Source organism: Pungitius pungitius, chromosome 17, assembly GCF_949316345.1.
Source record: "Pungitius pungitius chromosome 17, fPunPun2.1, whole genome shotgun sequence".
Lineage (NCBI taxonomy): Eukaryota > Metazoa > Chordata > Actinopteri > Perciformes > Gasterosteidae > Pungitius > Pungitius pungitius.
Genome location: NC_084916.1, coordinates 11,936,351 through 11,954,264, shown reverse-complemented (window position 1 = coordinate 11,954,264; position 17,914 = coordinate 11,936,351). Strand labels below are relative to the sequence as shown.

Genomic DNA, 17,914 nt, shown 5'->3' with positions numbered 1-17,914 from the left:
TACAATCATATACAAGTGAAAAAAGAAGTCTCATATTTGAGTGGCTTATTATGAATCTATTATCAAAATAATTGTTAGCAGCCTCTATTTGTCACAAACTGACTTTTGTGACATCATATGAAGGAAGTCTACCAAAAGGGTTAATTAAATTATGCAAAATCAATGAAAGCCTAAAGGCCTAATCCACTGCTCAGCCATCCGGGGTCAAACAATCTGAGGTCGGTCACTAAAGCCTACAATACAGCAAGCAAGGGTCACATGTTAATTTCCTTCACATATTTACAACCAGGAGGCCAATTGTTTCATCCTTGTAAGGTTCATCGACTAAAGATATGGGCAGGGGGGGGGGGTGGAGCTATTTTAGCACAGAAGAACAATTGTGGCATTATTCAAAAAACAGCTTTCCACAGCTCATGAAACTAAACTACACTTTCGTTCCACAGCTCGCTCTGTCATCTTGTGACACCAGTGCACACAGTGGAAACAAGCACGAACACACGCCCCCCTCCTCCTCCTCCTCCTCCCCTCTTCCCTGAAAGCCACACGAGTCCCCGCCCTTCCCTCGCGCCGTCACACCAACGTGACCGCCCAACCGCCGTCGCGGAGCATCACGGGAGCTGTAGTCCCCAGCGCCCGACGAAGCTGGAGAAGGCGAGGCCTCAGCAAAATACAACTCCCATCTCGACCCTCGCACGCCGAGCCCCGTCGACCAATCTGAATAAGTGGGAGGAGCGCGTCCGCCCACAAAAGCCACGGCCATCTCCCCCCGAATCGTCCCCTCAAAAAAAAAACAATTGTACATGGCGTAAAAAAAAGGGTTAAATAGGCGACAAAAATACAAAATCGCCGGTGACGGTTGTTTTTTTTTTTTTTTGTTCGGGTGCGCGCGAGGACGACGACGAGGCGTCCCCCCCCCCCCCACCCCCTCGCGGCGAGAGAGAAACAGCGGCGACGGGCAGGCGCGTCGGAGAGAGGGTGTTGTCCTGATGCTTAAATGGAAGTGGGTGGGCCTCCGCGGTCACACACTGACAACTTCTCTGTGGACGCTACCGTGACGAGCGCCAATCTGCTGGTTTATGGACAGGCTGCCCGGTAAAAAAAAAAAGGGACACACAGGACCTGGGCGGCGACGAGGGGGAGGGGGCGGGGGTGGGGGGCGGACGGGGCCCCGGTGACGTTCACCGCGACCTCCGTTATCTCCGTTAGTCGCGAGCTGCTTGATTGCGCCGCGCGCTTTGGCACCGCCCTTCCTGGCCGGTGGGTGGGTTTTTTATTTTTTTTTATTTCGTCAAACGGGCAGATCCGCCGCGGCCCACGGTGCCGAAGACATAGGCCGTCCTCCGCCTCCTCTCCACCCGGCCGGCCTTCTACCGTGAACTACACCCTCTCGGTATATTAATGCGTTATGAGTGGTAGGTACCCTCCTCCTCCTCCTCCCCCCCCACCCTCCCATGTCTCTCCTTCTTCACCTCCCTCTCGCTCTCCTTCTGACAGATAGGAGGCTCTCAGTGCCTTTGATATGGATGATGAGGTAACTGGTTTCTACTTTACCTTTATTGATCGTCTTGGTTGTTATCTGCAATATTAGATCAGATCAGATTGGGTTTTTTTTAGCCAACTTAGTGTCTAAATGAGGGTGACTCCTCAGTGGACTTTGTATTACTCAGAAATAAAAAAATTAAATCTAGAGATATTTTAGATATTCTTGCGTTTTCTTTTCTCTGTTTTTGACAGACTCCAAGAAGGAATCATTGGGAACCGAAGGAGGAAAAGCGTCTAAGAAGGGGAGAAGCTCTGGATCGCAGGTAAAAGAAAAATTGTTCATAATACTTATAACTATAACTTTTGCTTTGCCTGTTAGGCCAAACATTTACTCCCTCCCTCCCTCCCTCCCTCCTAGAGAGACACCTCTGGGGGGCGTTTCTCTGGTGATTTCCACTTCCTGCTTCTGTACAGTGCTGCTGAGAGTCCGACCTAAAGCTTGTTCAATAGGCTCATACGGCTGTCACATCCACAGCACTTTTCAATTGTCTGTTTGAATTAAGGTCAAAATGATTTAATGCTGCATTTGGAATCATTATAAAGACCTGCAGCGTTGGTATGTGGCTCTACAACTGCGGCACCTCCATTCTTATCTGCTTTTGATCGGTTGTATATGCTTGATCTATTTCAACTAGGCAGTGATTCTTCAGGGCATCTTCTGTTGTTCAGCGCGTATGACAAGCGTTGTCTCTATTTTGTCCCACGCTGTTGTACTTGTTACAGACCCTAGGCCGCTTCCGAGATGTATAGCATAAGAAAACTGCCTGCGACCTAGTTCCTTTGAGCAGGAGGAGGAGGAGAGAGAGAAAGCAGCATTTTACTTCCAGTGTTCTGAGAAAAGAGAAATGTGGTTATCACACGCCCACCCACTCACTTCCTGTAATACCGCCCACTTCCACTGACAGCTCTCTCTCTTTCTCTGAGCTTTTTGTTTATCATTGGCACCTTGTTATCTCCTCCCCTCGCACCGTTACTTGTTCTCATCTGCGTTTCTTATTTTCATAGTGTGCACAGCATAATGTGCCCATCCGATCTCGTTTTTTTTTACTTACACATGTGCTTTGCACAGATGCTTTGGCTTTACCTTCTCCCCTCAGAACTCCTGTCTAAACATTGCACTCTCTGCCCCCTCCCTCAATCCGTCCTTAACCCCACCCCGTCTCCCCCAGGATTCCTCGCAGCCCTCTCCGTTGGCTCTGCTGGCGGCCACCTGCAGTAAGATCGGAGGGCAGGGGGGAGCGGAGGGGGCCCAGGCCCAGGTGGGGGCCCAGCAGTTCCAGGTCCAGGCCGGTCAGATCCAGCTGCAGCCAGGTCAGCTCCAGGGGCAGATATTGTTGGACACATCTGGAGGTCAGGCCCTAGTGCCCCAGCAGCTGGAACTCGTCCCAGCTCAGTTCACGGGGAACGGCTGGCAGATCCTTACAGCAGCGCCTACTATGGCCAAAGAGAACACCAATCAGCCTGTTGCTGTGACAGTGGCCACCACCTTGGCTAATGACAGCTCACCGGGTGGACGCAAGGTGAAGGGAGTGGGGGAATTAGTGGGCTTGAACATATCTATTTTCTTTGCCAACGTTTGTGATCTTTACTGTATCGCTGCTCTATTCCCGGCAGGTGAAAACATTGGGTGGAACCAACTGTGTTGCCTCCAACCAGCAGCAGTTCCAGATCATCCAGGTTCAGAATCTGCCAAATGCCGGGGGCGGGGTCCAGTATCAGGTCATCCCTCACCTGCAGACGGCAGATGGGCAGCAGATCCACATCAGCCCACATCAGACAGCCTCCATCGGGACTGTACAGGAGCAGGTCCAGCTCATCCAGACCCAGAGCTCCGGCCAGACCCAGGCTATCCTCCAGCCAGCCAACCAGCAAGCCATCCTGACAAGTACAGCCAACCAGACGGTCCCGCTGCAGATCCGCCCTGCACAGTCGTTCCCACTGCAGCTGCAGACTCTGCAGGGCTCCCAGACTCCTGTTATGACCACGGTTCCCATAAACCTTGGTGGCATGACCCTGGCTTTGCCAGTGATAAATAATGTCGGAGGGGGCGGGACCGTGCAGCTTATCCAATCAGCAGACGGCACATTCTCTGTTGCCAACGGCAACCAGCTGATGACAACAGCAGTGTCTGGGGCAGCCTCTGCCACAGCGACAAGTGGCTCGACGGCGGTAGCCGAAGGTGACAGCATGTCCGATGTGACGCATGTGGTTTCTGTTGGATCAGAGGGTGGCCCGGCTGACAGCCATGTACAGAGCAGCGAGGCCGACTCTCAAAGCCAGAACCAGGCCAACGGTCTACAGAACCAGATTGATTCAGCCGGAACCATTCAGCAAGTGATAGTGGGACAAATGGGGCACCAGCTGGTGCAGCAGATCCATTTGCAGCCTCAGAGTCAGGCCCAAGTGCAACAGCAACCTCAGCACATTCAGACCATTCAGCTGGCCCCAGGACAAACCTTGCAGCCCATCCAGGCCTTCCAGAACCAAGCCCAGGTCCTTATCCGTACTCCAACCCTCTCCCCGTCGGGGCAGATCACCTGGCAGACACTGCAGCTGCCCGGTGGCGTCTCCCTGCAGGGCGGCCTCGGGGCAGCAATGCCACAGCAGCTGACGCTGGCCCCGATGGCCGGCGGGACGACAGTGGGGAGTGGAGGGCTGGTGTCCCTGAGTGGATCCCCCCTGACGCTGAGCACAGCCCAGATCAACCCGGGGTCCGGAGTGCAGACGGTCAGCATCGCAGGGCTTGGCACCGCTGGTGTTCAGGTGCAGGGTGTTCCCCTCACTATTACTGGTCTACAGGGTAAGACTTTAGGAAGAGTAACTGTCATCCATCACTGTTACATTTATTATCAGAAACAAAAATAGGGTATGAGCAATGAGGTCAGTCATTGTTTAAGTATGAAGCTCCTGTGTTATTGTGCCACAGATCTCGGCCATTCAAATTGTGACCGGTTTTGGATTATTTATTTTTTTGTTTGTTTTGCTTTCTACAGTGCCACAAAAGTTCACACGTTTTATAAAAAATATTCAAATCACCTTTAGGTCAACCACAAGGTCAAGATGGGGTCAAAGTTCAATCGTCTCCAGTTACGGTCACCGTCGGCAATGTGGCATCGGGCTCGTCGATGAGTCCGGATCAGCTGGGCTCAGTGCAAAGTTCCTCGGACCAGGAAGGGCCGCCCAGCAAGAGGCTTCGTCGCGTCGCCTGCTCTTGTCCGAACTGCAGGGACGGAGAGGGAAGGTACGAAGACGTTACAGAGCTCCAGAAACACTGGGCTTAAACACGTGGTCAGATGTAGAATAAAGGGGTCGGTCTATTTGAAATAAGTCCAAAGATATGAATATAGTGCAGTAGTTGACAAGGAAACTAAGTTCTATATATTTCCACCCACCCAACCGTTATCACTAGGTTAAAGAAACACTGGTTTGACAGATGGTCAGAACACAGTGTAGCTTGTTTTCTGAAGTGAGAGGTCTGACCCAACAGTTCACTTTGTAATGAGGAGCATGCACCCCAAAATAAACTGAGAATGTTCAGGGAAATGTATTAAGCTTTGCTAGAACAAGCAGAGCAACCAATCTGACTTTATAAAACCGAGTTTGTATTGAACATTTATCTTTGCCTCTGGGTTTAGATTACTTCCACTACTTCTAGTGAAGCACACACACATACCACCTCTAGCCCACTCCTAACCCCGGTGTGGGATTTCTAGGAATAGCGGTGACCCCACGAAGAAGAAGCAGCACATCTGCCACATGGAGGGATGTGGGAAAGTTTACGGCAAGACGTCTCACCTGAGGGCTCACCTGCGCTGGCACACCGGCGAGAGGCCGTTCGTCTGTAACTGGATCTTCTGCGGCAAGAGGTTCACCAGGAGCGACGAGCTGCAGAGACACCGGAGAACACACACAGGTAGGGAGAACCGCTACCGGGATGTGGGTCACCCTGGTGCCCTTGGGGGGGTGCCGACGGAGCGGACCCCGCCGCTAGTAACTAATGACGGATGTATCCACAATTTATCTTAAGTATGTAAGAAAAGCTTAGAAGAAGGAAACCTCCCAGAGCTTAAAAATGGCATCTCCAAATGATTTGTTTGACTAGCAAACCCAAACAAATAGGTAGCAAATAAGCTTATTTCTTCACATATTCTGGTTGACAAATGACTTGAATGAATTCGTTGTCAAAATAATTGCTATGTATTTTTCTTTTGAGTGACAGTTCCTGCTGTAATTTAAACTCTTATTAACAACACTATTCAACTTTTCCACATAATGAAACATCTTAGCCAACGACTACTCGTGTATTTTGTTGAATATGAATAGAAGGCAGATTTTATTGATCACAACAGTAAAAAAAAACAGGGGTCTGATTCTTTGGATTCTCCCCTCTAGGAGAAAAGCGTTTTGAGTGTCCCGAATGCTCCAAGCGCTTCATGCGCAGCGACCACCTCTCCAAGCACATCAAGACCCACCAGAACAAGAAGGCCGGCGCCGCGGTGGCCATCATCACCACTGACGACATGGAGGAAGACGCGCCCGAGGGCATGGACGCCTCCCCTCAGATTGTCGCTGTGGCAACCCTCTCACGTGACTCTGACCCAGCTACACCCACCACTTCTAATCACATGGAGGAGGAAGAGGAGGAGGAGGAGGAGGAGGAAGGGGGGGAGTTCCAATAAGCAACTGACTCTTGTTTGCTGAAGGCTTACTTCCTATACAGGGACTGAAGGGGGTGACTACTTTTTCTTCTTTTAAAAAAAAAAAATCCTTTAATTTGAGATTTAAAAAATGTTCTCTCATGAAAAAGGGACTCAAAAGAGACGTGATCGTGCGATGAACAGAAAAGGAAAGATATAAACATCACAATCTAAAAATAACTAGCATGTATAAATTTAGCATAAACATATGAAGGATTAGTTTGGCATTTATGAAATTAATTTATACTAATTCTATTCACAGTGGGGAAAGGAACGCAAGTAGTGTCTAGATTAGCACAAGAGTAGTCTGCTGAATCTGAAACCATCCAACATGGAGGGGCCTTTCCTTAAATCGCAACAGAATCTAACTCTATGCACAAAGTGTTTGTGTTCCTGTTTCATACCTGGGCTGAGAGTCAATCATGGTACAGGACTGTTGCGAAGCAGCGATAGAGCAGGAGCAGTCTGGGATGGTGTGTGTGACCTCTGTGAACAAGTGTGTGTGTGTGTGTGTCTGAATTCCCTCACTGTTACAAAGAGGATCTACCTAATTTGAGTTATATTCATGGTTCAGGTTTAGTCCTCAGACCAGATTCAGGTGTTGATTCCTCCGAGACCAGTCAACGGATAAACTGTTATTGAAGAGAGGGAAATTCTAAAAAAAAAAAAAAAAAGAATGAAAAAAAAAGTAGAAAAAAGCACATAAAAAGTTTTATAAATAATGCATTCCTATTGAGGCACAGTGGCCATTAGACAAAAAAGGTTTCTATAGAGAAAAACAATCTAGCTTTCTACAACTTTGTTTGTGTGGTGAAAGCAATACTTTAATGACAATCCCAGTGAAACCATGTTTACAGTGTCAGGGGAAGTTCTCGGTCTATAAAACAAGTCGAGTCGTGAGAACGTGTGAAAGCAGTGCTGCTGCTCTGCAGATACCACAGGGTGGCTTTTAACATCGCGGCCCAAGTCCATCCAGTGCCCGTTTGTCATTTTTATAGAATACATTTCCATCAGGTGGTACCTGCCGGACGGAACCACAGTTTGGCCGATGTTGCTCTCCGCCCGCTGTGCCGCGGGGCCCGACCCCTCCGGGCCTCCGTCCCCGACCCCTCCGGGCCTCCGTCCCCGACCCCTCCGGGCCTCCGTCCCCGCCGCGGGGCCCGACCCCTCCGGCCCTCCGGGCCTCCGTCCCCGCCGCGGGGCCCGACCCCTCCGGCCCTCCGTCCCCGCCGCGGGGCCCATGTGCCGCTATTGCCTTAACACAAGCTGTCGTACGGAGGGAAGCTCGGAGCTGGCCGGGTGGAGAAAGAGGGGGCGCCCCCCTGCATCGTAGACGGAGAGCACAGGAGGCGAGGGGAGGGGGGGGGGGTCATTAAAGAGCGACACAGCGATGAGAGCAGTGGGTTGCGAGAGGGTCGGGCAGCTTCGCTATGTGGATATTACGGGATGTTTTCTGGTGGTGTTGCTCTGTGTTAGTTCAGTGCGTACATTCCTTTTAAAATTAAGAGATGCTTTTATTTCATAGAATTTATCAGTTGTTCCCCACACAGGACCCCACTGTGTACGGCTAATTTATTGTTTATCCTTGAGTTGTACTATTTGCCTTTTGCTGGACTTGTATTTGTGTGTATTGATTCCGAGGTTGTGTACAGCATGTTTGAGTTTTTTGCCGTAGTGCTGCTTCTCTTCTTTAATCTTTGTGCTTCGGATTTCTTTTTTCTACGTCTGACCATTGCTGTTCTTTTCTTCTTCTTCTTCTTCTTCTCTTTGCGCCATAACGTGATTTTGGAGGGAAATAAATAACAAAAGAAGAAGAAAGCAAAAAAGTTACAATTCTTTAAAGTTGAAAAGGTTGATACCAAACAAATTTAGATGTTTTTGGTAATATTTTGTGTGACGACCAACTTTCTTTGATATTTTGTAGTGACATCTCATGTGTAAATCTTTTTCTAAAAAGATGTTTGTCTCCATAACATTTGATAATGGGTTTTTGCCAGGTTAGCCTCAAAGGCCTAAGTTTATTGATATTTTTAAAACTGGTTTGTACAAATGTGTTATGTCGATAAAATACAAAAAAAGAATAGAAGAACAACTTTAAGCAGAAAAGATGCTTTGCCTAATTAACACTTGACAATAAAGTGATTAAAACGGTTGTAAATTCATCGCTGATCCTCTGCACATGACTCACTTTGACTTTAAAATCAAAACACACAATCTCTACAACTTCTGCCACCTAATTGTCAGCTAATCTGTGTTGTGTTGCGACAACGGTGATAACTGCATTTCCTTTGCGAACATTTACTGTTCCAATTAGCGATCCTGCCGTTGATGTTGTGAGGATCAAACCTGGAACTATTCAAATGCTGCTCCGTTGCTTTAAACAGATAATTAGCGAATTAACCGTCTCCTTCGGAAACCCTCCCCCCCCCCCCAGTGTTGCTCTGCTGTGATCAAAGTGGGTCTTTAGGGAGTTCACCAGCAGGTCACACCTTCAGTGCCAAAAGAAAAGAATCAAGTATTAGGCAGCTCACGCAAACCTTTGACGAGTCCCACCTTTGAAGCACTTCAAAAGACTCCCAACGTCTACGACCTCGCTCTGCACCCTCGGGCGATTTTGTGGATTTGTCAAAAGGTAAAATTAAAGTAATGCACAGTGACAAATATTGACGTTTTGATCCCACCGGAGTGAAAACAGGACCCGTCTGCCGATCTGTTTCACCACCGCGTGGGGCATGCTGCACTCATGGCGACCTCAGGGTGACCCCTGACTGCGCTGTGACCCCCCGCCCCTGCATCACTGCTACTCAGCCATTACACAGAGATCAGCTGACAGGCTCGAGAGAGACAGTTGACCCGGAGCTGACCCCTCCCACCTGAGGTGTGTAGCAACAAGACAAACATAATTGGCAACTTTTTTAGAAAACTGGTGTAGCATTAAAAAAAAAAGGAAAAAGGGGGGGTGTGAGCTCCCAAAAATACAATAAAGTTAACATGGTTGATCATTTATAGAATGATGTTTATTAGAATTTACAGTGGACTGAGAACTACAGTGTTGTAAAGTTAGCCACTTTAAAGTAGTCGGTGCGTAAAAAGATGTCGTATAAAAAAGGCTGCTTTTGCATCTATCCATACCTTGCATTTGTTGAACAGTGGAAATAATCAGAACAAAAGTGTACCACTCAGAACGCTGACTTAAAAACAAGAAGGAAAAAAACACCCAGGATATATAAAACAGGGGTATAAAAAAAAAAAAAACTTTTGTCTTCTTGCTTTTTCTAATCAGCTATAAAAGGTTGATCTAAAAATGTGCATTAGAACGAGTTCCACGGTACTGTGCAGCAGGTCAGCCTGCTTCAGGCTTCTATCAGTAGGAGCAGCTTCTTCTCTCTGGACTTTACAGCAGATCCCTCTGAATGCTGCAATGAAGACAAAAACAATTAGGTGAGCAGCGGTGTTCTCAGCGTGGTCGCAACGCATTGTCACTGTCACTCTTGATCTGCAAGGTTTTGAAAAATGTTTTAAACAAATCACAATTTCTCAAAGAATTGTATATTTAAACTCCAAAACATTACATTCAGACTGACAATTCTCACCGTTTGTATTGGCTGTATTAATTTTTATCATTTATTGTTTAGTTCAAAATGAACCCATCACTTGACACTGATACGTGGCGTACCTCTCCAGGTACTCGTGGACATTGTCGTGGCCGTTGTAGCGGGCCAATCCCACCAGGATGCCGGTGGCACAGCGGCCCTCCTTCTTACGGCACAGACTGCAGTTACACACCTCTCGGCAGATGGGGCACGACCACGTCTACGGAGAAAAGGTCCACATTTCAACAACCGTGGGGTTTACCTACTGCACCGGAGAATCTTTGTCCAGCTTTCATGGCCGTTCCACAAAAGTTTTTTCTTTACGTTCATCCGGGGGGGACATTATGGAGTCCCTCTCCACAGCGACGCTTTCTTCCCAACAAAAAAATGGGAGGCACACAAAGGAGTAGCAATGCTACTTCCTTCAACCGCCAAGTCTTCAATATATTCAAAATCACCTGATTTTGCTTATTCTGGGAATGAATACTCAATGTTTATTTGTGATTCTGTCGCATTGGAAAGTCATGAATAACATTTCCCTGTGATAACTTCAACACATTGTGGCCAGTGGTTGGAATGAAAGCCAAATTCTCCCTACAGCAAAAAGACAAGGAGAGCATTCAAGCAGGCACCTAAAAGGTTTAACAGGTTTTACATGCTGCTCAATGTAAGGATACACTCACATTCTTTGTAAGTAATAAGGCAAAAGTTTCTCTAGGGGGTGCTCTTTGTTTGGTTGAGTTTTGTAAGCCCACATCTCTTCTGTTGAATACTCTGTTCAGCTTTGGAGCAAAACAAAAAGTGGTCACTGGCTGTAAACCAGTAAACCAATTTTTTTTTTAAATAAACGGCAAAACATTCACGAATATTATCTTGCTGTGTAAAAATCAAGCTTAATATACATTTTAAGGGAATATTCTTTGAAACACCAGACATAAATACAAAAAAAAAATCACTTTGGTGTGACCATTAGTCTTACATAGCCTGTTATATATTATTTACTTTTAATGTTCCCTTAAGCACTAGTAACAGCTTTTATACGTTAAGTAATGGAATCAAAAAATTGAAGACAAATGGGTTTTTATATGTGTTTGTAACTTGCAATACTATCTACAAAGTGAGAGACATGGGGAGTTAACGTGTCTGTTCGCACTGACCGGGTCGAGCAGCACATCGCGGACCTCCTCTCCGTAGCGGTTCTTCAGGCACGGCCCGCAGAACTGACCTTTGCCCCCCACACAGAAGCCACTGCGACAAACCGTCTTGGTGTCCAGGGTCTTCTGTCTGCACTGGTGGCACGAGCTGCCCTGGAGCAACGGATGGGATGAGACGACACACATGAAGGAACCAACCGACCCACAAATCCACACGGTTGAATACGTGAGACGGGTGAAAGCCTGATGGGACTCACTGTGTCTTTGTCCCAGATCTTGTCTTTGCTGCGTTGAGCTATGTTGTCCAGGTCTTCTTGGGTGATGTCGTCCACTGACCTCACCTCATACTGGCTCCTCCGGGAGCCGCGGCTCCGCCTCCTCTTTTTCCCACTAACGTCCTCGTCCACCTGTCCAATCACAACCAGCAGATTAAGAATAATGGTATTCAAGTCTTGGTATCATCTTATTTTTCAGATATTGAATTTGTAGAATGTGCTGGGATTAAAGTATGTGTAATTGAGAACTTTGGCCGTACAAGTTACTTCAATGAAAATATTCGCAGGGGACATTTGAGGGGAGGGCCATTGAATTGTCTAGTAGTCTTTTACTTGTGCCACAATGTAAAAATATTCAGTTATAAAAGGTAAAGTCCTGCATTCAAAATGTTACTTTAGTTAAAGTACAAAAAGTATTAGCATCAAAAGTTTTCCAAAAAATATATACTACAGTATATCATTGCATCATAATTATCAATGCGTTAATGTGTAAATCCCTTCAGTCTTGCAGCTCGTAGCAGTGGAGCTAATAGTATATCATCAATTATAATATTCTACTTCATAATACATTGTACATATGTTGATTTTCATTTTTCTTAATCTGTACAATGGATTATATTGTCATTAAAACATTGTAAAAAGGAACCATAATTGACTCTGAGATATAGTGGACTGGGAGTAGATAGTTATATCAAATAAAAATACTCAAGTATCCCAACATTTTAAAGGGAACACAATGAATCCAGCCTCTTCAGTTATTCAACAGATGAACTCTAAAATGAACAGAATTCCCCCCTCCAGGGAGGCCTGGGGGGGGGTGGTGTGAGGAGTGCGTTGCACATCGTACCTCCACCAGTCTCCTGATGTCCACAGTCCTGGGGTTTCTGATGGCGAGCGGCTCGCTCTTCTCCTCCACGGCAAAGTTCTCAGGAGGACGCGCTTTACGAGACGGGTTCCTCCTTTCCGACCCCAACTCTGGTGCCAACTTGCGTTTCCGTGTCGACGCTTTCTCCGATGCCCGCTTCTTTTTCTTTGAAAATAAAAGATAAGAATGTTTAAAAATATGTCCCAAACAAACAGGTTTTATCATTTGGAATTACAGCTTCTGCTTTTTGTTGAGAAAACTGAATCAGAAGACACACATAAAATTATATTGTTAATTGTACCATCCATTTTTAAACTCAAGCACTTGAAAAATGTAATCTAAATTATACACAGTTTTGTACACAAGATGACCCAATAATTCATTACTGGCAACTTCTTGTTAATTAGTTGTACTTAATGAACATATTTTCCTATTGTTGTAGACGTTATTCATTTTACGTAATCTCTCCAACTTAAAATAGGACATCCTTTAAAATTGGATAAAAGATTATGTAATTGTACCATTGATTGTGTGGATTTGAATATTTCTCATTGTTGAGTTTTGTGTATTTTTTTAGCCATGTATATGTGGCATCGCTGGTGATGGTACTCACTTGAGGGGTTGTGGGCAGAGTGAGGTCAGCCATGGTGCTCAGATCAGCAAACAGCTTCGCCAGCTGAAAGGCAGCAGCAGAGAGGAGTGAAGGACATGTGACAAAGGGAATGAGGAGACAACACCAAAATGTTGTAAGGGTTCATTACCATGGCCTTGTTTTCCTGGATGTTCTTGTCTCGTTTGCGAAGGCTCTGAGACAGGACCTCCTCTTCTTCTTCCTCCTCCTCCTCTTTTTCATCCTGCTGCTGCTGCTGCTGCTTCATTCTTTGACTTCTTCTGGCTCTCTGTGAAGGAGGAGTTTCTTTGACCGGCTTTTTGACATTTTTCTCTTTTAGTTCCCGTTTGTGGCTTGACAATCTTTTGACAGGAAACCTGAGGAGCAAGATTAAAAAAGAATCACCACATCTACCATCTCACATGGTCCCTTGAGTAACTGGCCAATACAATACATAACGTAGCAAACTTGGGACGAATCTATAGCGAATTCTCCTTTTTTGAGGCCAAATCATAATGATTAGTGCCTCTTTATTTCTGGCTGATCAGGATTTGCACCATCAAAAGTGACATGAGTAATTAACCTCACAAGTAGATAAAGAAGGACCTAAAGTCAGAGGCTCTGTTCAATCACAAAGTTTGCATATTCAAGAAAAAAAAAATCAACTGTATTTTAGGAAGTCGCTGTGAAGCCACCCATTAGTTTTCAGGCTGCCCTTTTGAAGTCTGGAGTTCATCATTCTGGATTCATCGCCATCTGAGATTTAAGTTAAAACGCACTTCCGCTTGGCTTCACTTGTTAAACACACATGTTGGTTAAAGACACAACGTGTGTTTTTGGTGCATTTAAAAAAGGTTTTGTACTGCAAATACTTTTTGTGTATGATAGCAGCGCTTCTAGATATTTTACATAGACAAGGCAGACTCAGACAAATGGATGTAGGTATTCCAACAAACTCACATACAGCAATCACCAGTAAAAATAATTAAAAATCACCTGCAAAAAAAGTTTTTCAAAAACTAACCACTTGCTTATTAAGCCGTTGACACACACACACACACACACAAAAACACACCTCAGGGCGACTAAAAGACTCTTCCTCTTTGGCGGGGGGGCTCCCTCATCATCAGAGTAGAAGCCTGTGTCAAAGTCGGTGTTCTCATCTGAATCCAGCTGCAGAAAAAAAACAGCTCATTGGGCTTCGGTATTTCGCACACACGTTCATCAAATAATGACGCAGACAATAATCACACCTTGGTATTTTGCCGTTGGTAAAACGATCTCCTGTCCTCCCCTTCCTCATCCTCACTGAAACCTTCGAAGTCCTCCTCACTGTCCGACTGGCTGAACAGACGAGCCAGCTCAGCGGTGATGAACTTGGACTTGAAACACGGAGCCTGTCGGCAGACATATTGAGCGTCATAGTTAGTGAGGTTGGGTGGAGTAGATGAGGGGCGTTTCCAGTGTTTTTATAGGAGTGGGTCCCCGTTTAGTTTCTCTCAGGCACTCGGGTGTCACGGTACACAGTCCTGCCACCGGTGTCACAATATTCCATTCATCAACAAGGTAACGTTAAGTAGCCAATACGTGCAGCAATGAACCAGCTGAGAGAAGAGAGAAGATTCCAAGCTAGAAAACATTGATGTAAACAATACTGAAAAATCAGCTTGGCAACGGTTCTCAGCCATGACATCGTGGGGTGGAAAAGGAACACACACACTTAATATTTGTACTTTGTCAACATTGGCTCTACTTCCTCATAGTTTGGGGTCCCAAAGTCCCTGATGCAACATGTGTGATAAACATGTAATGGAAAATGTATCACATTAATATTTGTTATACATTATATGGGCAATTCATGTATAAATATCTAATCGGGATACTGTCCACACCTTCACAGCAACGTGCCAAGGACCGCAGGCTTTATGCGCATGCCAGCAAAATCAGATTTCAAAGCCAGTCCCATAAAATTAGGAAATACATGACGTATCAAGCTGATAAAACAATGTGAAGCATACTTTTCATCGTAAAGGTCTACCAAACACAACACGAGGATTGATTAGCTGCATAGCTTGTTGTAGACTTGGAGTCTCTGACACATGTTTTGCAAGTGAAACTATTTTTTATTGGGTAAAACAGTCAAGCTGTGTCTGATGCATTTGTGTATATCTGAAATCTCTGCAGACTTGGGGGTGTTGACCTCTGACCTTACAGTAGTGCGGCCATTGAACACCGTTTCACTTTGACCATCTGCCCGAAATAGAAACAGCACCCGTGAACATTGACGTGAAGCTGCTCATGCGTGGGCCGGCTGGTCAAAACAAAGACTTGAGGCGTTTAGCAAATAGCACTTAAGCATGAACAGAATGGCAGGATGTCTGTGCTGCAGGGCCGAACAAGCTAACGCTAACACTGGAGCAGAAAAACACTTTTTTTTCGAGGAACGATACGAATGAACGAAGATTCAAGCCACGGTTCATATCGACTTTTCTGACAAGACCCCAAACGGTGGAGCTACATTCAGACGTACTGTTCGGTCACTTACCTTTGACGTGAGTGTCATTTGTTTCTCGTTTTATTGGCAAATTTCCGTTCAACAGAAACTTTTGTCTAATACAAAAGCTAAAGAGCAGCGGCGGGTTTAAAAATGAACAACAGGAGAATACCGATCATTGCAAAAGTAGGGGGTTTGATTATTGAACTTATGCATTGATGTTTAGTTAAGTCCAACACTTGAACTTTCGAGGCTCTAATTAAAGCTCAGTCAGAATTGGAAGAATCACCACTGCCTTACAATTATCAATAAAGAGGTTTCTGTCCATCTTTAGAGGAAGTCTCTCTTCATCGTCCCCCTCTTATTACAAATGGAGCGGTCCGCCTTTCGCGCGAAAAAAGTAAATGGGCGTGGTTAAAAGTGATAAGCATCTGCCACTATAATAAGGGCACATGATGAAGAACGTTACATAGAATAAAGCCGTTGGGTCGGTATCCTTGTTTCTTTCTTTGAAATATAGAGTCAACCGAAAAGATGAAGCATTCATAAAATACACACAAAAGTACTTTTAGTTGTGGTGGAATCTAACTATGTGTGTAAATGTGGAAGGTTACTTTTATGTACTTAATTTCCAGTTATGCTGGCAAATGCAATAGACGTTTTACTCCATTGTATTTATTTATGTGAGTTTATAGTTAGCTCAAGTTAAATAGCAGGTTAATATTTGGTATCAGCTTGTAAAAAATATTTATTCTTGAGACAATATAGCCAAAACCAGAGAAATTGAGCCTCAGGCTATGAACTGATTTTTTTTAAAGCCTGGACCTGACCCAAATACTCTTTGTCACTTGTTTTAATTTGCAAGGGCACTCAGTCAGATTGACAATGACAGACCACCTGCATCAACGCCTATGTAATCTGGTTGTCTCACACACCTTCATTACTACATGCTCTACTGTTGTTGAGTTGTCAGATGGCTGCTGGGTAAAATACACATCAGGGTGACTAAGATAATAGGGCACAGCAGCTTCAGGAAACCATACTGCAACACCCAGGGCGTTAAACACCGCTGACCAATTACTGACTGTTTACCACAGTTCATGCCAGCTGGAATCAGCAGAGACGTGACGGAGGCAGCTGTTTACACATTGCAAATAGAAAGTCTTTATATTTAAGTCCACAATTATTCTTTCAGATTGAAAATGTTCTCCTCTCATTCTCTTTCTCCCCGTGATCTCATTCCCTTTCACTGCTCCCCTTCTGTTATGTCCTTCTCCAAAAACATTAACGGTCTTCTTGGGTCATTTCAATTTAAACTTTTGATAATATTGTGTTTGGTATGTTTGCATTAGTCAACAGGACAGGGAAGGATCATGCGTGTATGATAATTTCACTACATAATCTTTTAAGGGTCTTTTATGGCAGTCAGAGTTAAGGCATGTGGTCAGTAGTCTGGTTTCTCTTTTTGTTGCTTGATGTTGTACGCAAAACTGTGCTCATTTTACTGTTGTGTCTATGACAGTTATTTTTCTCGCTAAAACAAGAGTTACTGCCATGTGATACTGTAACTAATACATTATATAGACTCATTATATGCAAAGTGAGATATTTCAAGCCTTTATTTTTTATCATTTTTATGATTATGGCTATATATATATCGACGATATTCTGATTTTTCGAGTTTGACCTGTAAATACTATATCTAGTGAGACTACAGTGCTTCAGGTCTGTCCATGGATCCTGAAAAAAAAAAAAAGATTTACGATTCCGACCTGTTATAATTTGACGGCAGATAAGAACCCACTTGGACCTTAATTACTGTTTCATGAATATGTTTTTGCAATGCAGACTGACTCAAAATCTGTGGGTTAGTTTTCATTTCATCATTTTCTTCTTTTAATTGAGATTAAAAAAGGTGTGGAAATTCTCCCTTTGATGAACAGCAGGAGTTCCATTTGTGAATAGCCAACATTAATCAAAATTGAATATTTGTCAAACAAAGTCTACACACAAGTGAGCATTCATGTCTTTATTGTAGAGGCCAAAATGCTTGACAACAGAACAACAAGTGAACTGTGACCAATATCAATCAGTCATGTTGAACATCTGATCTTCTACGGACAGCTTAGACGAGATGCACAAACAAAGGGAGAATTATAAGAACAGGGCAAGTCGTTCCATTGTGTCCTTTGGACATCGTTGGTTTCGACACAATGCTCTTTTCCACCGGAGTTGTTTGGCTCTCCTTGGCTCCAAACGGTAATGTCGACTCTCGATCCATCAGACCACATCCATCTGCCTTTTTTGTGAATGTCACTCAGTCCAATCCAGGTGCGTCATTCAGCAGGGTCAAAGTTCTTGATCAGGGTTGTGACAAACATCTGTTCTTCTTGACTGTGGATTGACACCAGGTTGGCATCAAGTGACACACAATGGAGCTCTGCATCGGCCCAGTTCATACGTGTGGCAAAGTACTTGTAGCAGCGGCCGTTGAAGGTGAACCAGAACATGGGACACTGGCCTCGCTGGAGTTGAAGTGGAGGCTCTTCAGAAGGACACACGGCACCCAGAGCCAGACCCAACAAGAAGAGTGACAGGAGCATGCTGGTGTCTCTTTAGAAGTTGATCTGCAACGTTGGACGAGATCGAGAAAATTAATGAGACCAATGTCTCTGTTTTCTTAT

The 17,914-nt window shown here is 45.0% G+C and overlaps 3 protein-coding genes across 3 annotated transcripts; 1 reads left to right on the top strand and 2 right to left on the bottom strand.

The window, feature by feature from the left end:
• Positions 1-768: 768 nt before the first annotated feature.
• On the top strand, positions 769-9,475 carry sp4 (sp4 transcription factor). Its single transcript, XM_037474365.2, has 7 exons — positions 769-1,412; positions 1,735-1,805; positions 2,712-3,062; positions 3,157-4,342; positions 4,585-4,783; positions 5,256-5,455; positions 5,935-9,475. The coding sequence occupies exons 1-7, from the start codon at positions 1,406-1,408 to the stop codon at positions 6,219-6,221; spliced, it is 2,301 nt and encodes a 766-aa protein (XP_037330262.1). The 5' UTR covers positions 769-1,405; the 3' UTR covers positions 6,222-9,475.
• Positions 9,462-15,569, bottom strand: cdca7b (cell division cycle associated 7b). Its single transcript, XM_037474366.2, has 10 exons — positions 15,282-15,569; positions 13,990-14,133; positions 13,812-13,909; positions 12,888-13,113; positions 12,740-12,802; positions 12,109-12,291; positions 11,244-11,393; positions 10,990-11,139; positions 9,916-10,052; positions 9,462-9,655 (listed from the first exon to the last, which is right to left on the bottom strand). Exons 1-10 carry the CDS (start codon positions 15,297-15,299, stop codon positions 9,634-9,636), a joined length of 1,191 nt encoding a protein of 396 aa, XP_037330263.2. The 5' UTR covers positions 15,300-15,569; the 3' UTR covers positions 9,462-9,633.
• Positions 15,570-16,952: 1,383 nt separating this feature from the next.
• Positions 16,953-17,865, bottom strand: LOC134107108 (ladderlectin-like). The gene is given in 1 exon segment (XM_062558492.1): positions 16,953-17,865. A coding segment is annotated over 1 exon segment (489 nt). The 5' UTR covers positions 17,834-17,865; the 3' UTR covers positions 16,953-17,344.
• Positions 17,866-17,914: the final 49 nt, after the last annotated feature.

What these genes read in the sequence shown, in the direction of transcription:
- sp4 (XM_037474365.2), top strand. An exon ending in TGCAGGGACGGAGAGGGAAG is followed by an intron (nt 4,784 to 5,255) that starts GTACGAAGACGT and finishes TGGGATTTCTAG; the next exon opens with GAATAGCGGTGACCCCACGA. An exon ending in ACACCGGAGAACACACACAG is followed by an intron (nt 5,456 to 5,934) that starts GTAGGGAGAACC and finishes TCTCCCCTCTAG; the next exon opens with GAGAAAAGCGTTTTGAGTGT.
- cdca7b (XM_037474366.2), bottom strand. An exon ending in AGTCTTTTAGTCGCCCTGAG is followed by an intron (nt 13,114 to 13,811) that starts GTGTGTTTTTGT and finishes CTTGCTCCTCAG; the next exon opens with GTTTCCTGTCAAAAGATTGT. An exon ending in AGATCTGGGACAAAGACACA is followed by an intron (nt 11,140 to 11,243) that starts GTGAGTCCCATC and finishes CCGTTGCTCCAG; the next exon opens with GGCAGCTCGTGCCACCAGTG.